General features: G+C 43.8%; 1 protein-coding gene across 22 annotated transcripts in view; it reads left to right on the top strand.

The window, feature by feature from the left end:
• The window catches only part of GRIP1 (glutamate receptor interacting protein 1), a 664,081-nt gene that overhangs the window by 630,200 nt on the left and 14,120 nt on the right, over positions 1 to 19,761 (top strand). For 19 of the 22 annotated variants that reach the window (XM_077913731.1, XM_077913735.1, XM_077913732.1 and 16 more), the window contains 4 exons: positions 11,301 to 11,457; positions 12,259 to 12,370; positions 12,494 to 12,538; positions 17,254 to 17,487. In XM_077913731.1, the coding sequence (XP_077769857.1) occupies positions 11,301 to 11,457; positions 12,259 to 12,370; positions 12,494 to 12,538; positions 17,254 to 17,487 (548 nt within the window). The remainder of the gene's footprint in view (positions 1 to 11,300; positions 11,458 to 12,258; positions 12,371 to 12,493; positions 12,539 to 17,253; positions 17,488 to 19,761) is intronic. The other 3 variants (XM_077913736.1, XM_077913724.1, XM_077913730.1) reach the window with 1 other exon arrangement.

The raw sequence follows: 19,761 nt of genomic DNA, 5'->3' as shown, positions 1-19,761 counted from the left end.
GGTGGCTCAGCGGTTTAGCACCACCTTCAGCCCAGGGTGTGATCCTGGAGTCCTGGGATCCTGGAGTCCCGCATTGGGCTCCCTGCATGGGGCCTGCTTCTCCCTCTGCTTGTGTCACTACCTCTCTCTCTCTCTGTGTCTCTAATGAATAAATAAATAAAATCTTTAAAAATAAAAATTAAAAAAAGAATATGACATCTGGCATCAGTAAGTTAGAAATGCTCATGGGGCCCGAGAGAGAGGAGAGGGCAACTGGGGGAAAATCAAAGTCTCCCCACCCCACCCCAGATGGTGAGAATGTGGGGACGGCCCTCCGACTTGTAAAACAGCGATTCCCAAGCACTCATCTGGGTTCTCCTAGGGAGTCGAAGAGCCAGTTGGTCACAGGATCTCAGGGTTGGGAGGGACCTTAGAAGGCGGCTCACCTGCCGGCCCGCACAGCCCGGACACTGCGGGGTCATGCTCAGGGCCACCCGGTCGCTGGGCGCGGGGACTGAGCTCCAACGGCCCTGGGGTCCTGTCCCGTATCCAGTGGAACCCTGTGGGCCCGTGGCTCCTCCTGTGGGTCTCCATCCTGCCCTCAAGGTCACTCATGCTAGGCTGAGGCCTCTCCTCCTCCTCCTCTGAGCGCAGCTGCCAGAAACCTTACCTTTGAGTATCTCTATGGTCCCCAGGGCCTCTCTCCTGAGTGTGCTCCAAGCCAACTCTGGGCCAGTGTAGCACTCAGAAAGCAAGGGTCTGCAACAGTCTGGCAGCATAGAGCAACTCTAGCCTGTCACCTTCATCACTGAAAATTTTGGAACCCAGGCACCTGGGGGGCTCAGGTCATGACCCTAGGGTCCTGGGATCGAGAACTGCATCGGGCTCCCTGCTCAATGCAGAGCCTGCTTCTGCCTCTCCCCCTGCTTGTGCTCGCTCTCTCTCTCTCTCTTTCTCTCAAATAAATAAAAATCTACAAAAAGAAAGTTTTAGATCTTAGGAAAACAGGCTATCTACCTCGACATAGGATTTTGGTGGTCAAATCCCGTCTGTCACTCACTTTGTGCTTATTGTTTACTAAGGTCTCAAAGTCTGGCTTTTTTTTCTCCTTCTTTTACTTGTGCTGTTAGATTAAACCAAGTCTTTGCACGTTGTGCTTGTGACGTTGACTTTTTAAAAATAAGGCACAGAAGGTGCCTGCCTTCAGCTCAGGCCGTGATCCTAGGGTCCTGGGATCGAGTCCCCCATCGGCCTCCCTGCAGGGAGCCTGCTTCTCCCTCTGCCTGTGTCTCTGCCTCTCTCTCTCTCTGTCTCATGAATAAATAAATAAAATCTTTGTAAATAAATAAATAAATAAATAAATAAAAGCAAGGCACAGACCCACACTTCTTTCCCCCCCTGTTAAACGCTATGTGGTGAGATGTAAATGGTCTCTTCATTCTGTCCCTCCAGCTGCTCGGCAGCCTCTCGACCACATCCCAGGAAGACCTTGCACATTCTTCCTTTCCCCTGCGGCCCCCAAGAGCTGTCCCATTCCCAGTAAGATGTCGCACCTCCATGATGCACATCTTCCTCCTCGGGCCAATGCCTCTGCACCACGGTCCTTATTGTTCTCTACTGCTTCTCCAAAATGTCAAATTTGCCCAATTCACTCATTCAACAGATACATCATGGCTGGCACAACACAAGGCCAGGATACAATGGATATACAATGATGGACAAAAGAGCAGTGGTCCCTGTTCTCATGGAAGACGTAACCTGCTGAAGGGCCAATGAACAAATTCCTACAGTACAGAGTATTACTTAGTACAGAGTACTGCAGAGAGGAACAGGATGGAGTGATCAGAGCTGGGGGGGAAGAGGTGTGTTTAAGGAAGTCTCACAGCGGGATGGCCCTCCGTTCTACTGTGCGACTCTAGGATGCACACCTTTTCTAGTCTGCCTCTGGGTCAGCTTCTTCCACTTCCCATTCTCCTGACCCTTATACTCCTGCCCTCCCACCTCATCAACATCTGCTGCTTGGGCCCCCTTGTGTCTTATTTATTCTTCTTTCTAACCCCAAAAGCCCTTTCCTTGGATTTAGCAGAAGTCAATCATACAAGAGGAGACTGACAAACTGCTAGTACCTGGACTCTCTCATTCCCATGGATGGTGTGGCTCTTTTGGTGTCTGTCATTCTTGACCCTCAACTCAAGTAGCTATGTTTTCTGTCGTATCCTGCCATAATCTTGAGATATTTCTCTTTTGAGTTCACTTTTTTCAGCTTTTTTGAGGTATAAATGACAAAATTGTATATATCTAAAGTGTACAAGGTGATGATCTTGCGATGCACACACATTGTGAAATGATTACCACCATCAAGTTGATTAACACACCCGTCCACTTACATAGTTACTATTCGTATGGGTGGGTGGTGAGAATGCTTAAGATCTACTTTCTTAGCACATTTCAAGTATGCAATATGACATTATTCTTAACTATAGTCATCATGCTGTACTTTAGATTCCCAGAACTCATTCATCTTATAAAAGAAACTTTATGCCCATAGACCAACATCTCTCCATTTCTCCCACCCCCTTGCCCCTGGCAAGCACCTTCTACTTTCTGTTTCTAGGAGTTGAGTTTGACATTTTTTTGATTTGGGTTTTACATATAAGTGAGCTAATATAGTATTTGTCTTTCACTTCGCATAATATTCTCCAGGATCATCCATGTCATTGTAAATAGAATTTCCTTCATTTTTATGGCCGAATAATTTTCTGTTGTGTATATATACTACATTTCTTTCTTCATTCATCTGTCAATGGACTCTTAGGTTGTTTCCCTATCTTGACTATTGTGAATAATACCACAGTTATATCTCTTCAAGATACCTACTATATTTCCTTTGGATATATACCCAGAAGTAGGATTGCTGGATCCATTTTGAGGTCATTTCTATATCATTCGTATTTTCTCAGGAAAAAAGAAATGCTTTTCATACAGGTGTTCAAATATATTCGTACATCAGTTAAGGAATTTGCTTCTTTTTGTTTTCTTGGCTTCTATAATTATATCCCCAATATCCCCTATTTGGCATATTTGTGTTTTTATTCTTTTTTCCCATACTGGTAATGGTTTATTTTTATTTAGCATTTTTCCAAAGAACTGACCCTTGCATGTACTTATCAGTTCTGTTCTTGTTTTTTAAAATAGATCTTTCCTTTTAATTTGATTAACTTTATTCTTAGATTTTCTGTTTATGACTAGAATTGGATGAATTGGATGCATAATTCACCTATTTCCATGCTTCCTTGTAGTTTTCATAACGATAATGATGACTGAGAAGAGACCAACATTATGGAAGCGTTGAATCACTATTTGTATACCTGAAACTAATATTACACTAGAATTTAAATAAAAACTTAAAAAAAAAGACACCAACATGTACAGTCAAAGAGCACAATTTCCCTTTAATGTAATCAGGGAACACAACGTAGTCCATAAAGAGAGTAGCACAGAGCAGGACACTGAGCAGTATTCTCCCCATTGGTGGTTGGCGGGGGGGGGGGGGGGGGGCTTTTAATTTTCTCTTTAATATCTCTTCTGATCTCTACAAGCTCATGTTTCGTTTCCTTCTATCATGTTACCTTGCCCAGTTTTCTGTGAGTTCTTATATCTCTACTTTGATCTCTTGCTTTATAGAGATGATGCTTTCAGTGTGCATTTTTAAAAATTTGTGATGATCTGTTTGGTCATATTTATCATTTGCTCCATATCAGTCTTTTACTCATCAGTATCCTTCATCTGCTGTTGCTTTGTTTTTCTGTTCCTTCTGTCCTTTTTTTTTTTTTTTAATATTAACTTGGTATACATCTCATACCAGTTCCTTTTAATTATTGCTCTTTGAATGGGATGACTTCGTCCTAAATTGGAAGTTTGAAAGAGGGTCTGAAATAGCAGAGCCCAGGTTGTGCTCCAGACTAGCAAAAATTACCCACCCCTTGCCCCAAGTTCACAGTAACTTATAATAAGTACATTCTTCCTCAAGCCCATAGAGATTGGCTACCATGGGCCGCCAACAATACAGAGTTCCTCTCTGCTGGCCTGCCTCACTGAGACATTGCTTGGTGATATCATCTGTAGGTGTCATCTTTCAGCCCACCTCCCTGGCTTTACCCTGGTGCACTGGTTTGGGGGAACTTCCTGCCACCAGCCTGTGCAATCCATTCTAGTGTTCCAAACAAAGCATTGTTGTTTTGCTTTATGCCACAGCCGCTACTTTGGAAGACTGGGCCCTCTCTGAAATTGCTGGCCATAGGTGTCTCCTCTTGGTTTCTTATCACCGCCTCCCACCCTGTTTGTCTCATGGAATTTGTATATAAAATTACCAAATATATATATATATATGTACATATATATATATGTATATACACACACACACACACACACACACACTTATAGTTTGAGATTCTAGTTTCACTGAAGATGAAGTTTATGTTATTTGTCATCCCTTTTTGTTTTGAGGTGATTTCTAGGACAGGGAGAGAACTATTTTGCTCTGCCATTTTAAGCCACATCCTCGTCTAAACACTTTGAGTATTTCTTGGCTAGAACAATTACAAATAGTTACACAAATGTATGGTTTGATTTTCCCATTCTTAACAAAGCTAGATTTTTAGGAAACAAATTTGGCAGGGAGTTATCTGGCTCCCTTTCCTACACTAAAATTGGCTTCCAAAAGTAACGACAAGAGCTACAGCCCCCAAATTGTAGAGTTGAGTCTGAATTCCAAAACCACTCTATGATTTCAAATTTTATGAATATGAAACAACATTGTTTAGTTTGCTTTTTAAAATTAATACTGAGTGTGAATAAAGAACTACAAATATAAGATATTAATCTGCACAATATTGTGGTACTAAAAACCAAATAGTACAATGTTGGATTATCAGAATTTTACAAGTATCTGAAATATGGTTACCCTCGAAATAGAAATCATTATAACAAGATTTCATACACTAGTAGATGTGACAACATTTGTGAAGAACTATTTTCTACGAGGCTAATGAACAAAACCAAACATTACTCTCAGTGAAAGGAATCTAGACTGAATTTTATACCTTGTATCAGTTTGCTTCAGCTGCTATAACAAAATACCACAGACTGGGTGGCCTAAACAATAGAAATTCATTTTCTACTGCTCCGAAGGCCAGGAATCCAAGATCAAGGTATCAGGTTTGGTTTCTCCTGAGGTCTCTTTCCTTGGTTTGCAAATGGTTGCCTTCTCCCTGTGTCCTCTCATGGCCTTTCTTCTGTGTGTGTGTGTGTGTGTGTGTGTGTGTTTGTGTGTGTGTCCAAATTTTCTCTTCTTGTAAGCACACCAATCAGATTAAACTATGGCCCCACCTTACAACTTCATTTAACCCTAATTTCCTCCTTAATGGCTCTATCTATAAATACAGTCACATTGATGGCCAGGGCATCAACATAGGAATGTAAGAGCAGATACAATTTAGTCTATAACACACCTCACATTATGATACAAAAGATAAGACCAGATATTGAAACCTAGATGTGAAAGGAGGGAAGGAGGGAGGAAAAAAAAAGAAAGAAGGGTTTCCAATTCTAAATAAAAGAATAATTACTTAGAAAATACAGGGTTTTTTTTAGATTATATCTATCAGTGTGTTTATCAATTTTGAGTTTAAAATCTAGTTTCCAGTATCATCCCTGCATTTCAATTCTTTGTGCTCACACCATCACTTAGTAAAAACAAAGTCTATTTCTATTTCTGGCAGTTGATTTTTCTTACACGTGGGCTGCCTCCCTGATGCCATTCCTCCCATGGCTTTTAAGTTTGACTCCCTGTGTAAAGGGATATTCCTCAGCGCTGTTAACGTCTCAACTGTGGCAAGCAGCTTGTCTTCACTTAATTTCCATCAGACTTTCCCTATTTTAAATTATGCAGTCATCCTCCTCCTACATCAGTTAGGAGTTCACTTACATATGAAAGAAAATACAAATGATGGTGCTTAAACACGCTAGTTATTTTTCTCCCACTGCAGTAAAGAGCCAGATGAGGCAGGTGGCCCCACAGTGTCATCAGGACCCAGCATCTTCCCCCTCCAGCTTCGCATCTCTCCTGCTATCCCTTCACTGCCACTGCCTGTTATAGAGGCTGCTTTTAGGCACCCAGGCTTGAGTGATGGATTGCAGAGAGGGCCGCAGGGCCCCCCTGGCTGGATACAGACAGGCCCATCAGGAGACCCTCCTCAGACATCCAGAGGCCCTAACTGACCAATGGGCTACTTACAACCAGGCACAGTTACCAAAAAAGGAAGATTCCATGTTCTCATGCCTCCTCACCTTCCCCTTGAAATACAGCTCCTACCCACTGGCTCCTGGCAGACCGCCTCTGCCTCCAGGTCCTACCAGCAGCTCCCTTGGAGTTTATTCGGTCAACTTCAATCTCCTTTGTTCTGCCTTGGGTGAATCCTTCCACTGTCCATGCCTCCGGCTTCCACCCAGTCGTCACCCCACATTTGGGGGCTCTTCCACCTGATCGGGAGATAGACCACATTTAGACACCACACGTCTGTTATATTATAAAACCTTCATCAGGCCTGAAATATTTACTTCCTCACCATCTCCTTATTTTGAGTATATTACCATCAATGATCTTTAAAAAAAAAAAAAAAAAACTAAATCTAATCTTGCCCCTCCCTTAAAAACTAACAAACAAAAAACCCTCTTGATGGTTCTCTGTTGTTTTAGGATTGCACCTGAGGTGCTGAGTTTAAACCAGAGTTCTTTGTAATCTCGTTCCCAACTGCTTTACCAGTCTCATCTCCTGATAGTTCCTTGCAGTACCTTTTACTCTATACATCCTGAATTTCTCATTATTCGCCCAGCAAGCTTTGCTCTTTGCTACTGTACAGCTATAGGTATTTTGGCATGTTCATAAGTCCCGGCCTTTATCCATTCTTAATCAGTGGAGGAGTAGAAATGGAGTTCAGCTATTGATTAAAATATCAACTACTTTTGTTTTTTGGACAGGAGTGTTTTGTTTTGTTTTGTTTTTCTAGAAAAGTCAAGTTGGACATGGCAGCCAGAATCAAGATTTTTTTTCCCTACTCCTAACCCAAGCCTCGATGTTGTGTCTTAAATGAGGGAGAAGTCAGATCTGCAAAGCTAAGTGCAACTCAGCATGTCAGTTGGATTCGATTTAGCTGAATAGAACTGAATACCCTAGTATCACAGAGACTTAAATCATTAAAAAGGTAGGCATTTCGGAGCTGGCACAGAACTATAGTGTCATCAAGGACCCAGGCTCTTAAATATTTCTTCTTTATTATGCCTCACACTTGGCTTTCATCTTTGGGCTTACCACATGATCCAGGATGGATACCAGGGCTCCAGCTCTTTCATCTATATTCCAGGCACCAGGAAAGAGTGTTGTAAAGAGCCTTTCCAGAAGTTCCAGTGACATGTCACTGGCCAGACCTTTTTACATAGTTAGCATTTAATATCAAGGAAGGCTAGGAAGTACAGTCTTATTCTGAGCCCTAATATGCCCACCCCCAAACCTGGTCTTCTGGTTAAAGGATAAAGAGAAGAATGGATGTTTCAATGGGCAGCTCGCAGTCTGCCCCAGTCCGCTCACTGCACAGTCTTGGCATTGCTGCCCCCGACCTGGGGCAGTGGGCCGCAGCTGTGCCTGCCTTACAGTGCCGGGGCAGAGGGAAAGAATGAGTCCAGAGAGAGCCAAGAAGAGACTGCGGGTCTTGACATTCCCCTGCAGTCTCCCAGGACTCGACAGTTAGGTAAATCATTGCTCTTCCTACAGGGAGGCAGAAGCCCAGATGGTAGGAGGGACCAGAATATTTCTGGAATCCTGCTCCCATCTTGAGAGTGAAGCAGAAACCCGTTGATGGCACATGGAGAACAGGGCTCACCGTGACTGCACATTTACCAGCCTCTCCTGCTCGGCTCCACCGTCTCACCCACCACTTCTACAAGGAAATACCAACTCACCCCCGACTCTTGGCCACCCCTCCTGGCCGCGTTCCCACCCCCACGCACGTCTCGTTCTTCTATATCCGAGTGTTCAGACTAAATGTTCTCGGAGGCAATTACAACTGTCACCTTCTCTGCCTGCTTCTCCTCCCCTCTGTTCCAGACGAATACCAAACTGTGCGGTTTTGGAAGACAGGAAGCTGCTATCTTTGCATTTCAGCTCCTCATGGGGTACCTGACACTTAAGTGCTGGAAGGTTCACCAGATCAGTAGGGCTGAGGTTTTCCTCCTTCGCGGCCCTCCCAGGTTTATAATCAGGAAACTGAGATCTTAAGAAGTCGAATGGCTTAGCACATAATAAAAGTCATGGACATCTGTATTTATCAAAACCTCATTATGGTGAGAGTTTGTGTATGTTATTGTCAATCCTCCTGTCACCCTGGTGAGGCACATGTGGATCATTGTCCCTGTCTTAACACTGAGATGAGTCGGCCAAGGCTGCGGGGCAAGGACGTTGCAAAGCTGGGATTTGGCCCGACGTTTCTTACTCACTCCCTGTGCCCTCATGGCCTGGTCCAGACCGAGGCCATTTGAGTCTAGACCTAACCCAAGGGGATTTGAATTGTACCCCGTCCTCAGGTCCTGCTTTGTTGTAATGCAATAATCAGATACTGCTTATTAACGCACGGCCCACTGGTGTAGACAGACCTGCTCTTCAAGAGGGGCATTTCCCTGGTAAGGAACAGTGCTGCCCATCTGCTCAAGGCCATCCTTACACACTTGCCCAATCACCAAGAACTGCTCATGAACAACAGTTGGAAGATAAATCAAAAAGTCCAGCTGTCCAGTTTAAAACATGTTGGAATTTTCCCAGGGAAGTGACTGATCAAACGGGTTGTTTATCAGAAAAAAATACCGAGTGGAGGACACTCCATTTAGCATTGGATCTTCGGAAGGTAAAAGCTAGTTATGGCAAGGCAGGTGCAGGCTTCCCCTAACTCTGCTTGTATCACAGAAAGTGAGACTTCACTTAGGTGTGTGGGGGGGGGGAGGTCAGTTCCTCCGGTTGGGAAGGAGAAAATGGATAGCCTGTTGGAGGGAGTCAGGAGAAATGCAGTGATGTGCGGTTACTCCTGTTCAAGAAGAGACCCGTGAGTTTCTTTAATTCAACACTTTTGACAGAAAACAACACATTGATCACACAAAATTTCTTCCCAAATGGCTAGCCATACTTCTGTAGTTACCCGGGAAGAAAATGAGATATCAAACTGTAAATATTTTCTCTGTGCCAGCACTCCTAATGCTCGGAATCCTAAAACAGAAGGTTCATAGAAGGTTCTTGCAGCCGTAGGCATTCCCCTGCGTTCTTGAGGTCAGGTGTTCTTTTTTTTTTTTTTTTTTTTTAGAGATCAGGTCTTTTTGATTGGAGCATTATCCTGTGGACATCCTGCTTCCTCTGTGCTCTGTTAGTAAGGATGGTGTTGTAAGTTCTAACGAGGGGAGGGAAAGTGAGTGAGTGACAGTTATCTTATGTGATCCAGTCATTTCGTTGTATGGGAAAATGGGGGCCGAGACCTGTTTGCTGTATTAACCATTTGGGGTTGTTTGTGGGTTTTTTTGGTTTTTGTCTAAATGGTTTTTAAACACATTGTGCAACCTGACACACACACGCACGCACACGCACGTAGTAGCGGGTCACAACCCGAAATAGTGGATGGAGCCATGTATCGTGGTTACAGCACAAGCCCCCACTCTCCTATTTAAATCTCCCAAAAGAATTTTGAAAGACCGCATACCCCATTCACACATTTAAAGTTGGCATCTAACTTTTCTCTCTCCAAATTTAAACACTTGCAAAGACTATAATTTCCAGTTTCTCATTAATATGCCTTAAGTATATTTTTGTCAAAATCTGGAACCACGGATTTCGCTCAAATTTGTGAAAAATGTCCATTGTATACCCCAGTTGCCCAAAGCCATTCCTCACTGCCTCGCCTATCAAGCTAATCAGACTTGCCGTCCTGTCCTGCGGGAGAGGATGTCGGTCTTCATTTTGCAAATCAGATACACCTAACGATGTGCCCACCGACTGCGGTTTTGAAGTCTGCGTCCAGGATGCAGAGAAGCAGGTGGATGACGGAGGGAGAAAGCCTTGCCAGGAGTCTGTGCCTGCTTGAAATCAGGCGCTGCTCCCGAGAGACCTGCTCACAGGAGCAAAGCTTTCCAAGTTACCCCTTGATTTGACGACTGGAGGGTTTTGCATCCCGGGGCCAAGCTCCTTCAGAAGGTTTGAGGTGGATAAGAAATGAGTCTTTCATTTGCAAAGTGACAGGAAGCCAACCCAAGGGGTGGGAAGGGAGAAGCAACAGGTCTCAGACCCCTGGTTCTTTATGGTGGGGTTGATTTTGGGGAGATGTGCTTAAGGATCGTGAGAGTCTTAAGAACTGAGTCTCCTAAGGTGATGACTGGACCCCCGGGAGCGTTTGCAGACACCCCTACGTCCTTGAACTGCTGTGCTAAGCCTTTACATGCTCATATGTAAAATGCAAATAATAATAGTACCTACCTTTGAAGACCGTTATGAGGAATAAATAGGTGACGCAAATAAAGCACTTAATGAAGTTCCAGGTGCATAAGTACCCGCTGTGTGATCCCTGTTGTTATTGCTGTCGCCCTTCCTATCCCACCCCTCCTCTTGCTGACACTGTCATTTCTCCGTGGAGTAAGTCATCCTCGGGCGCATCCCAATCTTTCAGAACCAAGCTCCATCCACACCCCTGCAGCCAGCAGCCACTTAGCTACTCCTTGGGCCTGGAACCCACATCTGGTGGCAAATTCCATTCTCAAAGGGAGAGACTGGGGTAAGAAGCCCTCATGCATCCTGTAGGTGGACAGAGGTTTCTGGGCAGGAAGCTCAGGCTTCTGACTTTCCAGAACTTGCTCTAGTTCGAGAGAGTTTGCATTTATCACATCAAGGGTTGGATACAGGTCTTGTGGGCACCTCCCCCTGGTCCAGCAGATTCCTTGCCCAGAGAGAGCAGGGCAAGGGCCCTAATAAAAACAGGTCCGAGACAGTGGGCTCTCCTGCTTAGGTCTAAAAGGTCTTACCTCCGGACTGTCGTTGGCATCAGTTGACATATCTTGTGTGACTGTGTTTTGAATGTAAGACTTGAGTATTATCTTGATGGCCTTTCTGATCCCAAGTTCAGTTCACGTCAGCGGCCTTGAATCAACGGATGGAAACCACAGGAAAAGACACGTTACCAAAAAGACCTCTCCAGTCCTTCTCAGAAACAGAAGGTGACACCTGATTTTTGTTCCAGGCTCTGGCTTTCAGGCCTCGGGCTACAACTTCAACACTTACGAGTGGAGGGGTCCGAAGCAGAGAGGCAGCCTGTCCCCGGTCACTAAGCCGCGAAGCCAGACTTACCCAGACGTGGGGCTGAGTAATGAAGACTGGGACCGGTCCACAGTCAGTGGGTAAGGTTTTCATCAACTGCTGTCTGGCCATCGGCCCAGATCTGGCCCTCTCTACTCCCCATGACACGAGTTGCTGGCATGACACTGGCCCCGTGGCAGGGTTCAGAGACGTGGGCCACCCAGCAGGAGCCTGGGCACCACCCCATAGCAGGGCAAGAGCTGTTTCCCCTCATGAAAACCAGAGTTTTCATGTCCTCACTCTCTGACTGGTGTCCTCTCTTTTCCTTTCAAAGGTTGCATTGTGTTAACTTGTATTTTAAAAAAAGAAAAAGGATATGTCAAAGAGCCCCCCATTTTGCATTGAGATATATTTTAGCAATTTGTTCCCTAACCAAAATATTTTAAGGAAACTCATAAAAACCAATAGCCCTTACATGACCCATCCCGAAATTTATAGGGGAGACAACATTTTCTCTTGGAGGCCTGACCTGTCTTTCAGGAGGCAGAGCAGCCAAGAGGTGTTCCCACCCAGCACCGTGGTGATGCGCCCCATTCCACGGGCGCCATGGACGCCCAAGTCTAGTGAGGAAGGAGGAAGTCCTTCCCTCCACTCTTTGAAATTCTTTGCACTTCCGAAAGCATCCCCACTTGGAGGGGAAGAAAGGCCTTGGAGTTGGAAGGCCCAAGTCCTTGCACTTGGAGTTGGAAGAAAGCCAGACCCCAAAAAGAATGTCCCATTGTGTGTGTGTGTGTGTGAGAGAGAGAGAGAGAGAGAGAGAGAGAGAGATTGATTGATTGATTGATTGATTCTGGATCCCATCTGGCAAGTTCTCAACGCAGACTGTGCTTTTTGGACAACAGTTTTACAGGGGCTCCCGACAGTACGGAGGCCGAACAGGAGGAGAACTTCTGGTCCCAAGCGCTGGAGGACTTGGAAACCTGTGGACAGTCGGGAATTCTGAGAGAACTCGAGGTAGCCTTGGCCCTGCTGCTGACTTGTATCGTTTCTACACTCATTTTTTTTTTTTTTTTTTGGTCCTTTTGAGTTTGCACTTATCACATCAGTTCATTTAAAAGCTTTAACCCCTTTCCACAGGAGAAAGCTGACAGGCGTGTGTCTTTGAGAAACATGACTCTCTTGGTAGCTACCCTTTATGTTTATATTTTTTGCTTGTGAAGCTGCCTTCCCTGCCCCCCTTGCCTTCTGGACAGCAATTTTGATTTGATTCAGTGCAGTTGAAAGTATTTCTTTCCCCATCTCCACCCCCCACCCCGAGCTTACTGACTTGTGGCCTTTGCCATGGCTCCCTGCTAATCCTGACTGTACCTGTTTGCCACCGAGTCGCTGGGGAGGGAGCTAAAGCCTCCCGGCCGTGGCGCAGCTCATCCTCTTAGTTGCTTTAGAAAGGTTTCTTTGGCATGTTTTCATTTGTACCTGGTACAGCAGTTAATTTGATCGTGAAGCGGAACATAAGAGGAAATTTTATTTTATTTTGGTTGTGTTTGTTGCCCTCAACGTAGACAACAACGCAGCTGGTGAAAAAAGGCCGGTCTGTGTGAAAAGCAGCCAAAATATTACACAGTACTCTGCTGTTCATTTGCAAATCCTGATTCCACATTAACTTAGTGTGGATTCTAGGAGTTGTGGCGACATGGAACATAATAGCTGGACTCCTGGTGAGTTCTTTAATCAAAGCCATGAATTTGCTGACGATATTCGCACTGTGGTCTAGGAGGTCCTGGGCTGTTTCCTTTTATGTTCTTTTAAATTTTCTGAGCTGTAAAAAAATAAAGCGGCAAAAGTCTCATTTTTTTTATTTTGATGTCATATGAGGTCCCCAAGTCACCATAAGGAATGTGAATGGCATAAGTGGGTGAAATTGCGATTCTAAAACAAGTACTCATCTTTATATTATTTTGCTTCTCAATTGCATGTGTGGATATTTGGTGTGATTCTAATGTCTGTGAATCTGCAAAGAGAATTATAAAGGAAAATAATAGTGTGAACTTACAAAGACCATAGTACTACCTGGCATGAATTGAAACTTCAGAGCATGGTTAAAGGGCCTGGAGATGGATAATACTATAAAACTTAAATAAATGAGGACATTAGCAATTGGTTCCTTTTTAGGCAACTTTCAAAAAGAGTAAAATGCTTAAGTATCAGCTGGCTTATTTAAACTTTTACCACTCCCTGTGTATACAATGATCAGCAGAAGGGGCCCAAAGTGGATAATGAGCTCAATTCACAATTCTTGAACATACTCCTGCTTTTCAAAGCATAGTTGGCTCATATGCCTTCTTCACTTTGCATTTTGATTCTTCTCTTTCAAAGAATCAGCTGTTCTTCTAATATCTTCTTTTACAGCAGGTCAAACAAGGGTAATGTAAAAAGTAACACAGTGAGGTTGGGTCTTCACCCAGAGAGTGAGTTACCTAACGAACACGACATCTATGAGCATGGAAGTCGTGTTGCGATAGCCTATAAACCTTTTCTAACATTGCTTCAGGCAGGTAGGACCCTTGAAATTATAAATCCAGAAATGGGTTGGGCTTATAAGCCAAAAGCAGATCAAAGCCCTATAACAAGGAAGAATGATCGGCAAATCTATAAGTTAGAGTTTTATTTATACTTGTATCATAACGAGTATAATGAACTCTGATTGCTTGATTGTAAATGTTACGGTGCAAAAAAAATATTATTAGAGCTAGTTTCTTGCACATGAAATTTACATCCAGTATTAAAAGTTATAGCATACTGTAACTATAATAAATGTAGAAGATTAGCTAAAATGAAAAATGATTACAATTGAAATGGAAGTGAAAATTATACTAGGCATTCTCCCCATTAGCTAGCAATTATTTAGGCTCAACTTTAGCCCTGAAAAATGTATAGTTTTAACAAAAGAAAAAAATTCATACTAAGATTTTAGACAAGTTACTTAATCTGTCTTATCAGATAGTTATTCTTCTGTAAAATAAGGGGATTATAATGATTAATGCTTATATGGCACTTCACACAGGCCATAGCATTTAATAATTATTCAATAGAAATTATTTTTGCCATTTTTATTAATGAACATTGCCTTAATTGGGGTTTTTTTGTTTAATATAGGAAGAACATTTAACTAAATATCAAATAGAAAACACTTGGACATATCCCTCTAAGCTTTATGTATATCAGTTATCTTACTGATAATTTGGGGGAGGGGGATTATAACTATAAATTATAAATTGTGCAAAATGGAACTAGGCAATAGAGAATCTCTAAAAGCAAATCTTAGATGATTCAAAATAATTATTTTTAAGCTTTATTTTAGATTTTATATATTATGTTTTAATTATTTTTAAGCTTTATTTTATATTTTATATATTATGTTTTAATTTTCATATTTCTCCATAGTAAGTCCATTTTTTTGTTGTTGTTGTTTAAAGCTCACTTTAAACAAAGCAGTCAAGCCATGCTTTGAAACCTTGCTTCCTGGGATCCCTGGGTGGCGCAGCGGTTTGGCACCTGCCTTTGGCCCAGGGCGCGATCCTGGAGACCTGGGATCGAATCCCATGTTGGGCTCCCAGTGCATGGAGTCTGCTTCCCCTCTGCCTGTCCCTTTCTCTCTCTCTCTCTCTCTCTCTCTCTGTGACTATCATAAATAAATTAAAAAATTAAAAGAAAATAAAAGAAACCTTGCTTCCAGCAGAACTCTTTCTAGATCAGTTTAGGATTTCTGTTGTGGTCAAGGCTCATCGAAGCAGATCTGTTATCTCCCTGTTGTAGAGATTAAGTATTTTATCTCCAACGTGTTTCCGACTGGTCCCATGAAAAATGAAAATAAAAAATAGATATTAACAAAGCAAATAACTTGTCTTAGTAGGTAAAACCAGTAGATGGATGGTCACCACTGCAAGAACAATAATCACTGGGTGCTTGTCACTTAACAGTGGACACACAGAGAAATGCACGACACCGACAGAGCTAGTAGTCAAAAGCTTGCGATTTTAAAAATAGATTTAACTGAAAAAAAAAAACATACTATGGATATTCCACATTGGTTTAAATATTAGGTTTTTTTTTTTTAATCTCCTAAAAAGTCAGTTCAAAAAAAAAAAAAAAATCAACCGAATACTTGACTGGGAAGCAATACAGCCTGGTAGTCAAGAATAAGGGTTCTAGAATCAGAGTGCGAGGACTGCAATCCCAGACTCTTGGGCAACTTGCTCGACCTAGCTGGGCATCCTTTTCTGTGACTGAAATGGGGAGGTATGATAACTCGAATACCTATCATACAGACTTATCTTAAGTATTAAATGACAACCTACAGACACGTATGTGTGGTACTTAGCACATGTTAATGGTCAATGACCAGTAAGGTTTTTCCTACAATTAAATTTTTCTTTTTCAAAATTATCAATAACTGACGAATCTAGTCAAGATATTGATAACTGGTTTTGTTCCTTTTTCGACAGAGTTGTAGATACACGTACATGTGCGCCAATACTTGGCTTCAGTTCAAAGATCTTGTTACTGGTGTGTGTATAGCCAAACACCAGGTGGCTCTTGGAATTACAAAATCTTAGAAAGATAACAAATGAAAACTCTGTCACTTTGCAGGGTTCCCTCCTAATCAATAATTTTAGATGGTGCCCTTGGCTCACGTACTACCTATGTCACTTTGGGGAGGTCAACCTCTGTGTGCCTCAGTTTCTGCACCTACAAATTAGTAGTGTGTGTTTCATAAAGTTGTTTGAGGCTCAAGTGGGAGAACACAAGGACTCAACAAATGACACCCCACTGCTTTTAGCATCCTTATGAATGTGAACCATGAGATCGCAGTGTGGCCAGCAACACAGCATGTGGAGTTTGTTTTCCGTTGCCATGACATCAAGCAGATTCACCAATCCTGGTGTACCAATGTTCGACCATCCTACCGAGGAGCATGTTGCTGGCTGCAGGCTTGTTTTCAGAATTTTAGCATTCCCATGATACCATGAGAAATGAACATCCTCAACAGGACATTGGTTCCAGATGCTTTTTCAGTTTCATGTCTAAGATTCAGTCATATTTGGGATCTAGCCTTGCCTTTCCCTTACATATGAACATACTTAGAAATGGAACAAGCTTCCCAGTTCACTGGTAAAATCCAATCCAAGTGTCCCAGATTTTGAGCAAAGGGTTGAATCCAGTAGCACAATAAATGATTATTCTTGGCCTTTCTGAGGATCTCCCACGAAGGCCACTTCTAAGGAACAGTGACCTACGCCAAGTGGTGTGGAGACTTAGCTGGTCTACAGAATTCTGGGGCAGGTCAGAAGGCCAAAGGGAAGACAGTGTACCAGTGGTAGGTGGGTAGCGTTGGGTAATTGCCTTTCTATCAATAGCCCTATTTCCGCCCCTTGTTACCTCCAGGTGGGGCTAGAGGCAGCATCGCCAAGGGAGGCTGCCTGGTTCCACTGTGAAAAGTTCTTCGTCCATTGCTGGAAGATATATTGAAGGGGCTTCATGAATCCCATCTTTAGAGCCCACTCGGTGGAAAGTTAATGCTTAGAATGTAGTTTGCAGGAAGCAAATGTTATAGCTTTTCAATTTGCCTCCAAACTGCCAGGGGTGGTATTTGATTAAATAAACTCAATGACTTAAGTACTTAAATTGGATTTGAGATGTGCATTATAAATGCCACTTGTGAAGCATGTTCCCAGACTTTCATAGTTCAATTAGTATGTCCATTCTCCAGCCTTTGGTTGTGCCCCGAAGAGACTGTATTTTGACTGGGCAGAAGGAAAAATGTGCTTAATGTTGAGCGACCGAACCCTTTCCTTAGTCCAGGGCTTAACTGTTTCTGAAAATTGTCAATGCCACAGGCAACAATCATGTCGGGGAGCACGATGAGTTTGAATCATGAGGCCCCAACACCTCGCAGTCAGCTGGGGCGACAGGCCAGCTTCCAGGAACGGAGCAGCTCACGGCCACATTACAGCCAAACAACTCGGAGCAACACCCTACCCTCAGATGTGGGCAGAAAGTCTGTCACCCTGAGAAAAATGAAACAAGAAATCAAGGAGATCATGTCCCCAACTCCCGTGGAGCTGCACAAGGTCAGGATGCTTTCTTCTCTTTCCTCTGTCACCCTTAGTAGCCACTCTGCTTAGCGTGAGCACTGCGGTAATGACACGCAGTGCCCGGCGTGGTAATGACACGCTCCTGCGGGCTCAGCCGGCGACAGAAGCCAGCGGCCAAAGGCAGATCGTCAGGGACTCTGTGCTCAGATTGTGACCTTTGGGTTATCCTATAAAATGGGGGAAATTCGCTTTGGAGCAGTGAATTTACTAAAAACCTATTTGTGGCCAAAATCTTCGCACAAAGGCTGGAGGCTCCAGAGTCCCATGAAGTTTAGATGAATTGGTCTGTCATTCTTTGGAAGTGGGACAAGGATTTTCTGATTGTCAAGCTACGCTTGTAGCTTCGTTGAAAATGAGCTTCAGGCATAATGTTGGAATGCTTGATCTTTAATGGCAGGCTTAGCAGACGGTTATGTTATGCAGAAGATGTGATGTGGATGTCTCGGGTCAGGACAGGGCACGTCCTGGTGTGTCCCATCTCGGCCTGTGATGGTTGCCTCACTTGACTTCATGGAAGAAAGTCCCCTGTGGCACACAGAGCTGAATTTGGGTTGCTGGCCAAGTTTCAACAAGGCATGTACAAGTGACAGTGTTTGCAGAAGCCCGGGGCAAGGAGAGCAGTGATAAGGAGGTGCCTCTGATTTTCTTCCATGGAACTAATGCTTTATTTTTAGTTAATACATAAAGATGCATAGACAGTAATGATCTCACCTTTCTTGAGATCTTTGGTCTTGAGAACCAAGACCCTCTCTGGAGTTAATGACCTATTTGCTAGAAATTAGTTATTTGTCTTACCCAGAAAAGCAAGTAGATGTTGGATTGAGAGGAGGAAACAAGCCCTACACCCCCTTTTTTCCTCTGAAGACTTCAATTTCCCTAAGCACCTGTATAAAAGATATTTTATAATTTTTTGCGGCTATTGGCTTTGCCAGCTGACAAAAGATGTGGTCAAAGAAAGACCAGAATGGGAGGTTGAGTTCTAAACCTTGTGTCTCCATCCTGGGTTAATTCTTACCACTCACTCACCCGCTCATGTGGTACATGTGCCAGTGTGTTGTGAACCCCCACGGGGCACGTAGTCTCGTGGTGAGCTAGGGTGGAAAAGCGTGGGAAGATGGGGAGGAGGGTACAGTGAGAGAGGCAGGACGGGGCTGCCTCGGGGTGGGGGGACAGAGGGTGGACCCTCACCCTCTACAGAGGAGATGGGCAAGGCTTCTTAGGAGCCGGTGTGGGCTCTGCAGGAAAGTGGGGGACAGGAGGGCATTCCAAGTGCAGCAGGAAGCTTGTGCAAAGGAATGTCGGGGATGGTGGCACGTTGGGGAATGCCAATATCCCAAAGTGAGCAAAGCCTGCAATTGGAGCCTGTGCGTTAGGAGGAATCACAATAAAGAAGTGTCTGGTGTTGGAGGGTGGGGACGCAGGGAGTCCGCTTGTTCATCCAGCTTCCCTGAATTGGGGCATCTGTTTGGTACTGCCTGTCAAAGGCCCTAAATGCCAATTGGCAAACCCCATGAGGAGGCTGTAAGGTCCCCTCTGGTGGTTACGTAGGGGAAGCTGTGGGGTCCGTGCCAATCGAGCTGTACCAGGAGCATGTGAGCCTCACCTGACTCCCTCAGGTGTCTGAGAATACTGGCCGCCCCTCTTCTCAAACATTCTCCTGCCCAGGCCAAGAAGAGCACGCTTCCTAACACCCTCCTTCAGCCCCTAAGGGAAAGGACACCAGCATGTATTGAGTTCCTATTCTGTACGCTTTATATTTTTCGCCCTTACAATAATAGCCCTTCTTAGCAGATATTTATTACCCCCATCCACGGGATAGGGAAATAGCAGGTATAAAACAGAGTCATTTTTCCTTGGAGAGCGAGGCACTTGCCTCAGAGGAAGATTATTGATAGGCCACGGGTACAAAGGCCTGTCGGCCCATCCCCGCTGCACTGCAAGCATTTAGCAAAGATAATGATGAGGAATTTGCTGTGCAGGTTGTTATCACTGAGGGAAAGAAAGAGAAAAAGGAAAGGAAAGGAAAGGAAAGGAAAGGAAAGGAAAGGAAAGGAAAGGAAAGGAAAGGAAAGGAAAGGAAAGGAAAGGAAAGGAAAGGAAAGGAAAGGAAAAAGAAGAAAGAAAGAAAGAAAGAAAGAAAGAAAGAAAGAAAGAAAGAAAGAAAGAAAGAAAGAAAGAAAGAAAGAAAGAAAGGAAAGGGAAAGGGAAAGGAAGGGAAGGGAAGGGAAGGAAAGGAAAGGAAAGGAAAGG

Source organism: Canis aureus, chromosome 11 (genome assembly GCF_053574225.1).
Source record: "Canis aureus isolate CA01 chromosome 11, VMU_Caureus_v.1.0, whole genome shotgun sequence".
NCBI lineage: Eukaryota > Metazoa > Chordata > Mammalia > Carnivora > Canidae > Canis > Canis aureus.
This window is presented reverse-complemented; position numbering and strand designations above follow the sequence as displayed.